The 15,856-nt window shown below is 47.5% G+C and overlaps 1 protein-coding gene across 1 annotated transcript; it reads left to right on the forward strand.

Annotated features, from left to right (window-relative positions):
• The first annotated feature begins 1,410 nt into the window (after positions 1-1,410).
• On the forward strand, positions 1,411-3,950 carry LOC147856986 (fe(II)/2-oxoglutarate-dependent dioxygenase 4-like). Its single transcript, XM_087328432.1, has 3 exons — positions 1,411-2,027; positions 2,363-2,687; positions 3,506-3,950. Exons 1-3 carry the CDS (start codon positions 1,426-1,428, stop codon positions 3,734-3,736), a joined length of 1,158 nt encoding a protein of 385 aa, XP_087184558.1. The 5' UTR covers positions 1,411-1,425; the 3' UTR covers positions 3,737-3,950.
• The last annotated feature ends 11,906 nt before the right edge of the window (positions 3,951-15,856 follow it).

Consider the following 15,856-nt stretch of genomic DNA (forward strand, 5'->3'; position numbering starts at 1 on the left):
ATAATTTAACCTTAAAGCCTTCCTACCACTTCTTCCTCCAATAGGGGAAAAGTGGCCCAAGGGCCAAGACACCTAGGTGTGCCTTAATCACTTATTAAAACAACGTAAATTATTGCCACTTAATGAGTTTATTTCTAGGCATAAATACCTTGTCACTAATGCTATATGGACTAACAATGTCATAGTGAGGTAAATCATTTTTAATGTCCACATCTAAGTATAAAAAACCATTTTCTCAACTATAACTCGTTTTCGCAAAGGTTATTGCATTGACTTCCTTATCGCCAAGGCTTATCGAGAGCCACAAGTCTTGAGTCTTTGGTTCGGAGCATGTGGCATTGAATCTCATAATATCAAGGATTAAACGTCAAAAGCATGCTTGAGCTGCATAATCTCCTCGAAAGAAAGTCTACTTAGCAATTAACCTTTTCGTTATATCTTTTCCTTTTCCCAAAAGTAAAACTCCTTCCATTAATTATAAAATTTTAGAGCTGAGAATGTTATATACAAATCCTAAAAGGGATGCGATAATTCCATCTTATGTGGAAGCCCCTTTTTGTTATATCTTACTAATGGGCCAATAGTGGCTAGACTAATTACTTCTTGAGAGCAACCAAGATTCTCCATTGGCCATGAATTGCTATGACAGTACATCGAGTCACCAAGTGACAAGTAAGCATGGGCATTCATGATTCATATCGAATATGGTGAGGAACTTTTTGCTGAAGTATTTTACCATTTTATCACTTGTGCATGGTAAAGGACTTCATATATATTTATGACAGTGTTTATTCGCCATGAATTACTATGCCGATACATCGAGTCACCAAGTGACAAGCAACCATGGGCATTCATGATTCATATCGAATATGGTGACTCGTGAGGAACATTCGGATAAAGTCCTTTACCATTTTGCCACTAAGGACGTCATATATATTGATGGCAGTATTTTATTGGCCATGAATTGCTACGGTGGTGCATTAAATCGCCAAGCAACAAGCACGCATGGGCATTCATGATTCATATTGAATATGGTGAGGAACTTTTGGATGAAGTTCTCTACCATTTTATCACTTTTGGGTGGTAAAGGACTTCATATATATTATTGTGTGTGTGTGTGTGTGTACATATATGTAAATGTGTATAATATAAACAAGAAGAAAGGGGCGGGGTTCACGTGAGAGAATGGGCACACGAGGACGTGGGTCATAATACCAAACATGGAAGTCACGTGGGTCATGTAAAACACACACACTATTCTCATGGAGATGGTATCATGAAAGCATTCATTGGAATGGCATTGACAACGTAGAAGGAAATCCCAACTCACTATATATTTATGCTCTTCTTCTATCACCTTTCTCTTCACACCTCTACATTTTGAGATCGAAGCGACAATCAATCGAATCCAATCTTAACCCCCTAATGGCACCTTCCTTGCCACACCATGACACCAAAACTAGGACCACAACCATAGACACCAACAACACCCATCATCCTACCAAGCTCGTGGAAGCCGACCTTGTGGAGACCCTCTCCGCAAGCCGGCTCAACTCCTCGCCGTCCTCGGTGGGCATTGATGATGACAATGGTGTCCCCCGCCCATCGTCCATCCCTTCCAAATTCATCCTCCCCGAGGAGCACCGGCCCGCGTTCGCACTCTCCCGCTCGAGTGATGAGATCCCGGTGGTCGACATGGCCGGCCTCCTCGACCCTTCACGGCGCACCCAAACCCTAGCCACCATCCACAATGCTTGTGTCGAATGGGGCTTCTTCCAAGTCATAAACCATGGAGTCGAGCCAAGTGTGATGGAAGGCATGAAGCAACAGGTGGAGGAGTTCTTGGCATTGCCCATCTCCGAGCGATCGCCCGGCGGCATCAAGCAAGGTGTGGCTAGTCAAGGCTATGGCACCGGATATGTGAAACCCGACACCGGGGCTAGGGACTGGAGAGACTATTTCCTGCTCCGGACTTACCCCGAGTCGATGCGTGACTACGAGACATGGCCGAACCGCCCATCGTTCAGGTAGCTAACTAGAATGTCTTCATGGTGTGTGATTACTTTGTGTATATGCATAGACTATAGATAGATAGAGAGCTCTGGACAATTTGGCTGTTTTTTGAACATTTATTTGTCTATAGAATGAATATTAGAGCCTAACATACAAGTGTGGTTAGCTAGCTAACTAGAATGCCTTGTTTGCCCATATTTTTTGTGCTTAAAGAGATGATAGGCTATGGACATTTTTTGGCTGTTTTTTGACCAATTGTCTATGGAATGAATATTAAAACCTAACATACAAATGTGGTTAGCTAGCTAACTAGAATGTCTTGTTTGCCCATATTTTTTGTGCTTAAAAGAGATGCTATCATCAAGTACACCATGGAAATGAAGGGTCTCGCGGAACGCCTCTTGGAATGCTTGTCCATCAATCTTGGCCTTCCACCCAACTACATCCAAGACGCCCTAGGTGTGCTTCACCAGGACCTCCTCATTAACCATTACCCTCCATGCCCCAACCCAGAGCTCGCGGTCGGAGCAAACAAACACACCGACCTAGGGGCCGTCACATGTCTTTGGCAGCTCAATGATGTGGTCGGTTTGCAAGTACTCAAGGACGGAGAATGGTACCCCGTCAAGCCCCTCCCCGGGGCATACATCATCAATGTGGCCGACATGGTCGAGGTATGTAAACAACTTACCGCAATATGTATGGGCCGTAATTCAGAGTTGTAAATGCTAATTACAATGAGGGACAGACTTAATGTTGTGGGTGATTTCTAGGGTACATGTGTGCAAATTCTATTATTTGGGGATGGAGACATAATATTGTGGATGATATGTAGACTAGTTAATGTTAGCAATGGTGATATGTAGGCTACATATGTGGGTGATATGTAAACTAGTTAATGTTAGCAATGGTGATATCTAGGCTACATATGTGGGTGATATGTAGGCTCGTTAATGTTAGCAATGGTGATATGTAGGCTACATATGTGGGCGTAGGGTGATATACAAGCTACTAAGTACTTAATGCTAGCAATAGTGATATGTAAGCTACATATGTGGGCGATATATAGGCTACTTAATGCTAGCAATGGTGATATGTAAGTTACATATGTGGGTGATATGTGCGCTAGCCAATGTTAGCAATGGGGATCTACAAGAACATTCAACATTATTTTATATATAGGCTTGATCTTGTGTTTGAGGATTATACTCGGGTAGATGTGTAAGCCGATGATGTTGGGTTGTTTATGCATGTTGTAAAGCATCAAATGGCCATGGGATACACCTTTGAACATTGGGAACATATACTTTAGTAGCTAGATGCATTGTTGTAGAATACTTGGCATAAAATACGTGTAGAATACGTTACTTTAGAGTATTCTAAATGTAGAATACGTGTTTTTTAACAACTATGGTTAGATGTGTGAGTCAATGATTTTTAGGGATATTTGTTTATGTGTTGTGATGTTTGTGAATGATCATGGGATGAGTAGGTTGTGAGCAATGGGATCTACAAGAGCATCCAACACCGGGCAGTTGTGAACACGTCGAGGAGGAGGGTGTCAATCGCAGCGTTCTATGACTTGCACCACGAAGCGCTCATCAAGCCCGCACCACAACTTGTCACACCAGATCGCCCGGCCCTCCCACCCATCTGCTTCGGAGACCACGCCATGAAACTTGCCATCGAAACCGACAAAATTGGAGAGAAAGTGTTGGACTGAAGCATATCTCCTCTAAGTTCCTCCCCAACAATCTTCCCTTCATTTATTGGTTTACTTTGCTATTGCTTCTTCTTATCTTAAAGCAATTGAGGATGTGTTGCTCTAAGGAGAGGATGATTTGAAATTTGTAAAGCCGTATATATTTCATAATAAAAACTAGTCGTGCTTTGTATCTAACTATTTTAATGAATGAAGATCTATCTTGACTTCTATCTCTAGTGTTTCATCCTTTTTAACCAATGGCAATTCCACTAATTGAAATATCCCCTCTATTAGCTCAAAGTGAGAGTGCATATGCAATGCCGACACATTGGGCTTTAGCATAGCTTATGGGCGGTGTAACTCACGTTCCCTTATCTTCTGACTTTGAGACTGGGTATCCGAGGGTGTTTGGTTGCTGTTTGGTTTTCTACTTCAGCGAGGGAGAGGCCTAGTGGTGTAGGTGTGCCCACATTCATCGTCCCTTCCTGTCCCTCAAAAAATTTAGTGGTTACATGTTAGTGAATATTATTAGGAAGGTTATGGTTAACATTTTGTAGTTAAGATGTACCTACCTAGTGTCTTTATATTCGAGGTATCTAATAGTTTGGAGAGGGTGGAAGAGGGTCCTAATATTCCGGTGTACCTTTGTGCCTATGTGCATTTCACAATATGTTTTGCTATTTTTCCCTTATCTCAAAGTAAGTTGGACACTTGCATGTAAAGTGATACTAATGCTCTATCTATAGTGACATAATCTACAATCCTTTTCTCTCTGGGGACTCCATGAGTACGACCATTCTCAATCTCAAGTTGGTGAGATTATACTCTAAGTTGTCCAATGGCAACCCATAGTGTATTTGGTAAGAACGTTGTCGTGTTGTTACCACGGGGGTCTTGAACCAAGGAGCGAGAGAGAGAGAGAGAGAGAGAGAGTTGTAGATACGTGAAGCGAGAAGGAGAGATATAGAACGTGGCACTCGATTTCAATAACAAGAGTTTACAACGACAAGAGAATACAAGAGAATACGACTCTGACGGTTACAACCGGCAAGGCGGCGATGGACCCGACACGGGGATCCTACTCACACACACATACAGCACTCGCTCGACTCCCAAAAACAAAACAAAAAAAAGGGGGGAGAGCCTCTGCTGGAAGCACATGGGTTGTCCACGAAGCAGAGGCAGCGAGCTTCCGCCACAGAGACTGACGGCCGGAGGAGAAGAGAGAGCTTGGCACCCAGATCTGCAGCAGCACTTCATCCTCCCTAGCGTGCTATATCCCTGTTCCTTCCTCCTCTCTCTCCTTAAATAGTTCCCCAAAAGGGGGTGCCCCCTTTTCCTTAGCCAAACTGCTTTATTCCCTGTCCGTGTCGACAAAGATACGCACAAAATCCCCTAATAAATGTGCATTACCTAGTATTTACACCAGTCGCCTTAATTACAAATTATGTACAATATTTCAATCCTCGCGTCCACCCGTGTAAGAGCCGGTTCATGTGCCTTTTTCTTCGATTCCGCCTATGGCCGGTTTTCTTCACGACATACACCCCCACCAAACCGCGCCTCCACCGGCATGCGCTAGAGATGGGTAGACACCGAAGAAAACCGGCTTCACTTGTCGTTCTCCGATTCTCCGTCGGACCCGAACTGATCGTCATCGTTACTCTCGCTCGCCGGCTCTGGCTCGTCTTCGAACCGCTTCTTGAACTCTTTGATCCACTTCCCGGCCACCGGCACCACTAACTGTGTACCGTTGAGTTCCGCGAGGTGGTACGTGTTGTTGTCGTTCCCGCTCATCACCGTATAGGGTCCGAACCATCTCCTAGCGAACTTTCGCACCGCCTTGTGCTGATTGTCGAGGTTGTTGTCGTATACCAAGACCCAATCGCCTTCCTCGATCTTCTTTGGTCGCAACCAGTGCGTCCGGTTGAACCGGGTCTTGTTCTGCTCCCTTGCCGCTCGCAGCTTTTCCTTCGCCTGTATCACGTCCTCCAGCCTCCGCTCGAGTTGCCAAATCCGCGCCGCCAGCAACTCCTCCCGACTCATTTCGTCCTTCCAATCTACCGCCGCCCATGAAGAAACCGTCTGTTCCACCGGCATGATCAGCTTCTGTCCGTACATCAACTCTGCCGGCATAAACCCTGTCACCGAACTGTGTGTAGTTCGGTCCGCCCATAGTGCGTAAGGAAGGAGTCGCGGCCAATTCCCGACCTGCCCTCCGCATGCACACACCAACGCCTTTACGATCGGCCCGTGCCCACGTTCCACCTTTCCGTTCGCCTCCGGATTGTACGACGTAGTGAGGGAGAGTTTGACGCCTAGCCGGTTGAACAGCTCCTCAGCCTCCCGCGCATCCAGCTCTCCCCGGTCCGCCACGATCCTCCCAACGCACCCGTACCGACACACTACTTCTTCGATCAGGAACCGGAATACCGCCGTCATTGTCTTGCTTTGCAGTGCACTGCCTTCCACCTGGTTCGTTAAGTCTTCCCGTGCAAGCACCAGGTATTGCATCTGTCCTACCCCCATCGGCATCGTCACCAAGTCTACCATCCACTTGAAATGGACCGTAGGCGGGTAGGTCAGGTGTAGCTCGTCCCGGTGTCGGACTACGGAGTGCATCTGATAGCTTTCGCAAGTCGTTACGAACCGATGCACGTCCTGGTACAGCCGCGGCCACTAGTACTTCTCCTTCAGCTTTTCGAACGTGGCCCACGTTCCGCGATGTCCGGCCCAGGGTCTCTCGTGAAATGCCGCCAGTAATTTCCCCTGTTCTTCTTTCTTTGCCACTACTTGGAGTGGGATGCCGCTCCTCTTCTTTGGGTGCCTCCATATGCACCCGTCCCACAGGAAGAATCGGTACACCTTCTTCCGTACCCGGTTCGCCTCCTCTCTCGCCCATGCTGCGTCCGGCGTCATCGTCCGTAGGAACCTCCCGATTTGGAGCCACTCCCCATCGTACCTACTTTCGTCAAATTCGTTAAGCGCCGGAGTGTCGCTTTTCCTCGTCGTTACGTTAGCCGACCCGAAGAAGTCCTCGCCGACTTCTTCGTCATCCGAAACCATGTCGTCTTCGTCGTTGAACCTTGCCCTCGAAAGCATGTCGGCCATGGCGTTGTCCTTCCCTAAGATGTGTCGTATCTCTGGGTTCATGGACTTAATGTACGCTATCCACCAGAGCATTGCTAGGTCCGGCTTCGCGCATCCGGAAATCATGCCGAGTATCGGCAGGCAGTCCGTCTCGATGATCACCTCCGTCCCGATCAGATAATCCTTGTCGGCCTTGATTGTCGAACGACACCCCAAAGCTCGCGCTTAACTTGGGTGTATCCTCGCTGCCGCTCGCTCAATACCTTTGCCCCGAACCGGATCGGGAATCGTACGCTGCCCTTGTCCTCCTGACTGATTACCCACCTGATCCCGGTCGGGCTGGTGTCCACCCTCACGCAGATGGGAACATCCTTTCCGTAAACCGCTTTACGGAGAGCCGGCGCTACCGTAAGCGCCTCCTTTAGTCTCCGTACTGACTCCGTGTGCTCCGTTCTCCACTCAAAGCTATGCCCCTTTTTCAATAGTCCGTAGAGGGGTTCCGCAACATGTGTGTAGTGCGGGATCCAAATGTGGTAGAACGCGCATGCTCCCAAGAATCTGCAAACCTTCGTGACCGAATTGCAGTCATGCTTCATCGCGGAGATGGCTTCCACCTTGGCCAGAGACAGTTTCTGACCGTATGGTCCGCATAGGTGCCCGACGACCATGATCTCTGATTGCCCGAAGGCCGACTTTTCCCCGGAGAAGGTGAGCCTCGCGCCTTCTAGTCTCTGCAGCACCTTCTCGCAGTCATCGATGTGGGACGCCACGAAATTCCGACATCCGTCCGGCCCGATTGCCTCGTCCTTTTTCTCCACCGGGCATCCCCTGATCGGGATGTCGTCTAAGAATGGCATGGTGATGTCCGGGATACAATCCCTGAGCACTTTGTTCATTGCGTTCACCATGTGAGCCACTAAGTTCGTCCCTCCTTGTGGCAGGGTACACATCCGCACTAGGCTGAGAGGAGTCCGCATCGTCGTAATGTCTCTACTCTGCACGGCTAGTTGGAACTGACCGACAGAATAGATCGACCTTCCAGTGAAGGCCTCCGCGAACTCGTCTATGGTCGGTCCGATTCCTGCATTACGGATGGTCACCTTGTTGACCGGTTGCAGGTCATGAATGAAGTGCAGCGTGTCGTTCTTCTTCGGCACCGTAAACCACCGATTCGAATACGGGGCACTCGACGGTTCGAGGATGCCCATCTCCACCTTTTGCTTCAGGAGCTCCATCAACTTCAGGATGTGAGCTCTCGGCACCGGAATCGGCTTGAGATTCCACGGTACATGCGGTACCGTGAAGATCACCATCGGTTCGACAACTATCAGGTCTACGCACCCGATCTCCTCCAGTGAGAATGCGAAAGCCTTCCCGTGCCTCCCGAGCATTCTCCAAAACCGGTCCTCCTCCGTCGGTAGTAGAAAGCCGCCCCCACCGACCTTGAGCTCCCGTAGCGTTATGTCGGTGAACCAGTGCCCTATGCCAGCCGGATTCCGTAAACTTGGGTCCGACACGGCCCCTTTTATCCGCTCCTCGCTGCCCTTCGGCAAGGGTGCCGCGACTGGCCTCACCTTCCGGTCCACAGTCTTGTACTTTGTATCCACGCGGGCCATCCGATCCGACCCGATCCTTTCCCCGAAGTCCGCGATGACTTCGTACATTCCCATTGACGCTACCGGAACGGTCCGGTCTTCTCTAAGGTCTTCACCGATCACCTTTCGCAGTTCGCCCAAGGTGTCGTCAAAAGAGACCGCCTCCATGGCACCGCTGATGTCTTCGTCGGGGAAGAGGACTCCACATCCTCTGAGCCGCTCCTCCGCTCGCTTCCTCTCCCGGCCGCTGACGCCGGTTATAGTACAACCTCCGTTGTTGGAGAACCAAAATTTCCTACTTATGGTACAGGTCTTCTTCTGTATTGTACATTTGTGGGGTTCTTCCCGGGTGTCCGAACTATCGCGGCCCCACGCCTTGATAGCCCTCTCTAAAAATCCCCTCGGGTTTCGCCGCCGAGGGCCTCAGGGTTACGCTCGTGGTTTGGTCGCACCGTTAGGAACTGGACTGAGCGACGCCCGTCCTGGCTCTTGACTGTTGCATAAGCTGAACCGTTATCCAACACCTTGGTCTCCATCCGTGCCGCCGTGATATATGGCTCTCCTAGTATAACCGGATGTGAGGATGTCTCCTGCACGAAGAAGTGTTGGTCGATCTCGACACCGCCGATTTTCACCCGCACGTTCGGACAGGCCCCATGTAGTTCTTCCGTGGCGCACGTCGTTGCCCGTATCTTCCAGCCGTGCTTGGTGTTGATCGGCCATTTACCCTTCTTGTAGAAATCCATGGACATCAGGTTGATTTCGGATCCATGGTCTACCAACGCCACCACCAGTTCCAGAACGTTGCCGATCCGTACAGGGGTTTCCGTAGTTGCCCTGGCCCAATGCGGCTTCGTGTAGTGGCTTCCCACCAACTCGTCTTCCAGGGCTTCGTCTTCCAAGTGCGTGGTCCACACCTCCACCGGCTTCACCGGTTCCGGCTCCGTCGAGAGCCTCTTCCGCTTCACCAAGTCTACGATAGAGTCGTGGAACTCCCTCTTGGCGATTCCCAGCACCTCCTGCAATGACAGCTCCACTTTGCTGTCGAGGATACGTTCCTTCAGGACCTTTCGCAAGTCTATGGTCCTTTCGATCTCGATGCTCAACCGAAACCCCGCCTGCTTCTTTCCGTCCGGCGCGCCTGGGTTGCCGGCACCGGTCAGTTTCGGTCCGAACCGGGTCTCATACCTCTACAGGGGGCCAACCCCTCCGGCCTTTCCTGCCCATTTGTCCTCCACCAGAACCTCATAGTTCTGGCAAGCGGCTTCTACGAAGCCCGTTTTCTCTTCGACCGGATCGTCCCAACAGGTGACCTCCTAGACCCACTGTTCCGCGCGGTCCGCCTCTTCCTTCTTCAGCCGAACTCCGAAGAGTCCTTCTAGCACTAGCGGCCAGAATCCGGAGTCCTTCACCTTCCGGGTCTCATCACCCCCAACCCGAATTCCCGCCGACACCGAGTAGTTGACGACTTCAATGTGTCGTGCCGCGGCCTCTTCCATCAACCTCTTCATTCCACCGCACCCCGTATTCAGTTCTAGGGCTCTCCGGGTCTCACTCACGTGCACCCGCCCGTTCCAGAGGTACACCACATTGGTCCTGAGCGCGTCGGCGAAATCCGCGCAATCCTTTCGAATGTGACCGATCGCCTCACACCACATGCACCGCTGCCCAGCCGGCGGCCTCCAGTCGCGAGGTTGTTCGCCACTGTCTCTCCGGACCTGTGCGATCTACAAGTCACGCACCATCTATGTCAGCTCCTCTAGAGCCGCTCCTTTGGATGGGCCTCTGACCACGTCGTTCGATGCCGACCCCGACTCTAGCCAGATTCGGATCTCTTCCTTCCTATCGGCCGGCACCGATACCGGCTCCTCGAGCCTCCTCCCCGGGACCGGCCCCGGCCTCGACGAGCTTCCGTCACTTCAATCGCATCGTTTGTCGAAACGGCTGCAAACCCGTTTTACCACGGCCCAGTCTGCCGTGAGCCCTTCATCTGTTTCCAATAGGGGACCCACCTTTTCCCTGTCGAGCGCGTCCACCGACTTGACAAACAATAGTACTCGACTTGTTTCGAGCACCGTCCGGTCCAGCGTTGACAGCCGCGCGAACCGTTTTTCGAACTCCTGGAGGAGCACCGACGTGTTCCTCCCCTTTCCGAGGCTTTCCACCCACGCCATGAAGTCCCGCCTCGACAGCCGAAGCGAGTCGTCAAACCCGTACTTCTCGAGGAGCTGCAACTCGAACTCCTCCCAAGTCTGGCATCCAGCCAGCACCTCGAGCACCTCCGCGTGGATGCCCGGCGTCACCACCCGAGGGAATCCGGGCAGCCGCTTGTCCACCGGGATATCCCTCATGATCATTTCGGCCCGGTAAGCCTCCAAATAACTTGTGGCATCTTTCCCTCCGAAACGGCCTATAGAGCCGACGATCAATTCAATGGCTCTATCGAGGGTACCCGTCCCCTCACGAGCGCTCACCAGCCGGTCGACGGCTACCGCCATTGCCTCTGCTAGCTCCGATCCTCTCATCTTTCGACTCCTTTGTTGCCCCGTTCAAGTCAGGTTACGCGCGTGCGTGTAGAAGGGGCGGGACCACGAGGGTCTTGAACCAAGGAGCGAGAGAGAGAGAGAGAGAGAGAGAGAGACTTGTAGATACGCGAAGCGAGAAGGAGAGATATAGAACGTGGCACTCGATTTCAATAACAAGAGTTTACAACAACAAGAGAATACAACTCTGACGGTTACAACCGGCAAGGCGGCGATGGACCCGACACGAGGATCCTACTCACACACACAAACAGCACTCGCTCGACTCCCAAAAACAAAACAAAAAAAAGGGGGGAGAGCCTCTGCTGGAAGCACACGGGCTGTCCACGAAGCAGAGGCAGCGAGCTTCCGACCCACAGAGACTGACGGCCGGAGGAGAAGAGAGAGCTTGGCAACTAGATCTGCAACAGCACTTCGTCCTCCCTAGCGCGCTATATCCCTGTTCCTTCCTCCTCTCTCTCCTTAAATAGTTCCCCAAAAGGGGGTGCCCCCTTTTCCTTAGCCAAACTGCTTTATTCCCTGTCCGTGTCGACAAAGATACGCACAAAATCCCCTAATAAATGTGCATTACCTAGTATTTACACCAGTCGCCTTAATTACGAATTATGTACAATATTTCAATCCTCGCGTCCACCCGTGTAAGAGCCGGTTCATGCGCCTTTTTCTTCGATTCCGCCTATGGCCGGTTTTCTTCACGACAACGTATTTAGATATTTTGATCGTAAACTAAAACTTGACTTAGAGAAGTGCATGAAGTGTTACTTATACTACAACATTTTAGATTGGGTGGCTCTAGTGGATTGATCCATTTATGTCAAGTATAAATTTGCCATATTTCTTGGCATATTATTTCTTGGCATATTATTTTACCATAAATGTTATTCATTGCGTAACAAAGACATCATAGTCCCAAATATATGTTACAGTTGTCTACTAGTTAAATTGTCTTACTAGTATACTCCATGTCGTACATGATTATGTTAGTGAAATTTCATGATTATACAAATGTGAGGCATTGAGTTTTATAAGTAAACTTAAACATTTGTACTTAAATGAGGCTTTAAAGTTTGACTTTTGCTTGTTTGATTGTTCTTAGTGTAAATGAATAAGATCAGAAAACAAATATGATTAGCTATCATGAAATTCACACCAACATTTTTAAAAAAGCGTAGATCTAAGGAACTAATTCATTCTCTCTTCCTTTTAATCTAATATTATGGACATATTTTTTTCCAAAATGAAGCTACTTTCCCATTAGTTAGGAAAGATTATTACAAAGAGATTGTACAAGGAGGCTTATACACAAATTGGGGAATCTCCCTCTGATCAAGTTCAAGAAAATGAGACTACTTACATAGCCTTTTGGACTGACTACTTAAGGTACGTAGATACCTATAGCTAAAAACGGTGCCCTTCAGTGTTAGCTAGTACAAGCCAACTCTTGGGGTCTACTACGAAGGGAGGGTAGCAAGTGAGTCGGAAACAGCCACCGTGGGGGCTGGTAGTTCCACCTTGGGCCACTTCCTCCTTGTGTCACGATAGGCGTGTTTCGTCACTTCTGCCAACAGTGCAAACGGGTAGTGACCACGTCATTGGAATGGCTGGAAACCTCGTCCAATTGCCCTCGTAGATAACTGATAGGCGCAAACCATATGTCCATGACCACTTCCTCCGAGGACCGTACCAGATCTTGGAAGACCTTTAGGCAACGCGGTTTCCATACATACCACAGGGTGAAGCCTGCGATCAGCATCCAAATTTCCGGGAACCTAGGGGATGCGGACTGCAAGCCTCTCTCAAGAAGGATCTTGACGATTTTGCCTCTCGTGCATACGTAGCACCAACTATCTGCATTGAAGGCGTCTATCCACCTATCAATGGACTGATCAATCCATGTCGCAGCACTCCACGATGTTGTTCCTTCCGCTTCACATGCTGCAAGGAGGCGAGTCACTCTATCCCATACCTTTTGAGCTTGAGGGCAATCCCACATACAATGTCTCTGAGTCTCAATAGGTGAAGGGCAAAGTGGGCAACCTAACAGACCGCCACGTTTACCTAGCCATTCGCCAACGGGAACCACATTTTGACTGATCTGCCACCAAAAGAGCTTGATCTTTTCAGGCATGTGGAGACGTCAAAGACCCTTCCAAAAGGTAATGAACACCTCATCAGGGATGCCCAATGTTTGCCGGTCATTGCGTAAGGGGCCGTCTAGTTGTAGTTGTAAAGTCCGGCCCAATTTAGTGTTATACTCGAAGAAATGGCGGAATCCCCTGGATCCCATTCTAGCTCGACGAGGGGACGACAATTGTATGCCCATAACTTCCAATGGGGTGGTTCCACCTTAGCAACATCCGGGGCTGTCTTCCAAATGTTATCAACCTGCACCACCATTCGGATTGGGTGCCAAGAGCCCCTACTCTAACTTTCCCCAAAATTTGTATCTCTTCCCGATCCGCTCACACCCTTCAGCAACTTAACCATTCCAGCCTCATCAAAGAGACCGAACCATGCATCATCTCTCACCTCCCCCATCGACACCCTATCAACTGCCCCAGCTATCAATCTCCGCATTTTCATGGCCCCCTTGAGGGGAGGGAACGGGACCTCCTAGGCTATTCCTGAAGCCATCGTGCTTCTCCAATCATCTCTAGAGTGGAGCCCTGACTGCGCCAGCTTTCCCCATGCTAGGCCCTTAAGTTGCCCTAACATCATGTCGTCACATGTTTGCACATGAGGGTTCCAAAATAATGGTTGTCTTATTATGGACATATTCTTCAAAACTTCATTATTTATCATATGGTGGTTACTCGCACATAGAAGTTCACATATATCACTTGTTACTAATTGATCGTCTTGTAATGGGAATGTGTTTACATATTGAAATTGCTTTAATAAGATAAGAATAGACCCCTTCAATGGCCCAAGACTTTAACCATATCCCAATCAAGATGAAAACTTATTGTTACACCAACAAACATCCCTTTGCAAAATTACAAGTTCTCCTACCAATTCATCCTACTACCATCATTTCTTTCCTATGAGCAATAAGCATCTCCACCTTTTTTTGAATCACAATCTCCTAGAGGAGTTTACATGTCTCAAATAAAGTAGGAAACAAGATAGTCCTTTTGGTCAAGCAACACTCATATGTCATAATGTTGCAAGAAACCATAATATTAACAATAGGGTTCTATGCCCTACAATGTTTACTGGTACATATTCAAAGGACAATAGCACAAAATGACTTGGGCAAAGCCGCATGGGAAACTACAAAAGTAAATTGATTTCACCAAGTTGGGTCAAAGACATGGAGAAATGATTTGTAGAAATGCATGTTGAAGAATATTTGGAAACCTCAAAACTAAATATAAAATAAGAGCATAGATCTAAATTTGTATACTACTAAAACCCCATAAATACTCAATGCATAAGGGGTGGCTAGACAATGGCTAAAATATTGATGTGGACACCCACATTCAAGATGATATTACTAGGATATCATTGAATATTCGACAAAAAAGATGATATTCGCCAACATTACATCAACGTACCAAAAGCTAAAAAACATCATACTAGAAAATATGAGGACATTCACCATTACTTTAAAATATTCCTATAAGCACAATGTTCTACCTTCCAAGATCTTCAAATGAGGACAGAATCATTTCTGAGCATATTGGGCATGCTTTTTCTTCATCTACTTGACAACTAACCAAAAATTAATGGCACTTCTAAACAAATCCTTATTTTCATTTCGGATTTCATTTTTCTTTTTGCTCTTCTATCCTAAAATCCCTCATCAAAATTATTAGAAAAAGTGCATTTTAACAAATTGATCGCCCCATGAGTCATGGTGACCTCCAATGAATGTAAAATACAAGTACCAAAAAGTCCAAGGTTGTTAGTTTGCCTTAAAATCAACACTCCCAATATCATATCACCTTCCCTATCCAATGGCTTGTTTTTCCTTCCTATTCTCCAATGGCAAATTACTAAATAGAAGAAGCTATACATATAGTTCCCACCATGCTCATGGACTCTCATGGAAAAGCCGTCATCTATCACAAACCTCCAAATGAAAGGCCTTCATCTATGTCCACGTTTTCCCCTTCTTTCCTATGTCTTGTGCAAAGAGACTCCTTGAAATCTACAAGAAGATACATATCCTCTTTTTGAATCCATGGTCAAACAATATAGTCTCACATTTCAACCAAAAAATTTCTTGCAATGATTGAAGCCCATTCAATTACTTTATATTCCATGGGGTAATAGAACATGGCTATAAGATGATTATTCCACCCACTTGATGCGGTGACCAAATTTAAACTCAAGGAAGTGCTTGATGGGCATAAGCATCAAATAAAGTGTGATAAAAACATCTAGTAGACGATCATTCATAATGCCCCTTTCAAGCTCAAACCATGGGAGCATGCGATTATATAGTCAATGCACTCCATGCCTTTCTTTACTCCAATAAACCATGGAATGCCTTCCCATGTCACAACTTAGAAATATATGGAACACCCAATGCCTCACCATTTCTGTCAACAAGGCTTGAGAACAAATTGAGTTACATTGTGTCTCCCACTTTTCATGAATGCTATTAAACATATTGCATTTGGTTCACTTTTCATAGCCAAGAAGCACAATTACACAATTGAAAAACTTAATATTTTATCAATATAAGAAAAATAGAAAGTCAAATGTTACTAACAATATAATTCAACACTACTTTTGTCATAACTATAAAATATTCAAACGACTGAATGAATTGAATTTTAGGAATGCGTGATCAGCTCACTATCATGCAACAACCAATTCATGTCAACATCATAATGTTCAGTTGATAATGCATTGAGATTGTCATTCCTTGTACTTCAATTTTTCGAAAAATTACCCCCAGA

The sequence above is a fragment of the Azolla caroliniana genome, unplaced genomic scaffold, assembly GCF_043228905.1.
Source record: "Azolla caroliniana isolate FFs.n. ecotype wild unplaced genomic scaffold, voAzoCaro1.0.p SCAF_12, whole genome shotgun sequence".
Taxonomy (NCBI): Eukaryota; Viridiplantae; Streptophyta; class Polypodiopsida; order Salviniales; family Salviniaceae; genus Azolla; species Azolla caroliniana.

What these genes read in the sequence shown, in the direction of transcription:
- LOC147856986 (XM_087328432.1), top strand. Translation starts at nt 1,426, where the DNA reads ATGGCACCTTCCTTGCCACACCATGACACCAAAACTAGGACCACAACC. An exon ending in CCGAACCGCCCATCGTTCAG is followed by an intron (nt 2,028 to 2,362) that starts GTAGCTAACTAG and finishes TGTGCTTAAAAG; the next exon opens with AGATGCTATCATCAAGTACA. An exon ending in ATGTGGCCGACATGGTCGAG is followed by an intron (nt 2,688 to 3,505) that starts GTATGTAAACAA and finishes TGGGATGAGTAG; the next exon opens with GTTGTGAGCAATGGGATCTA.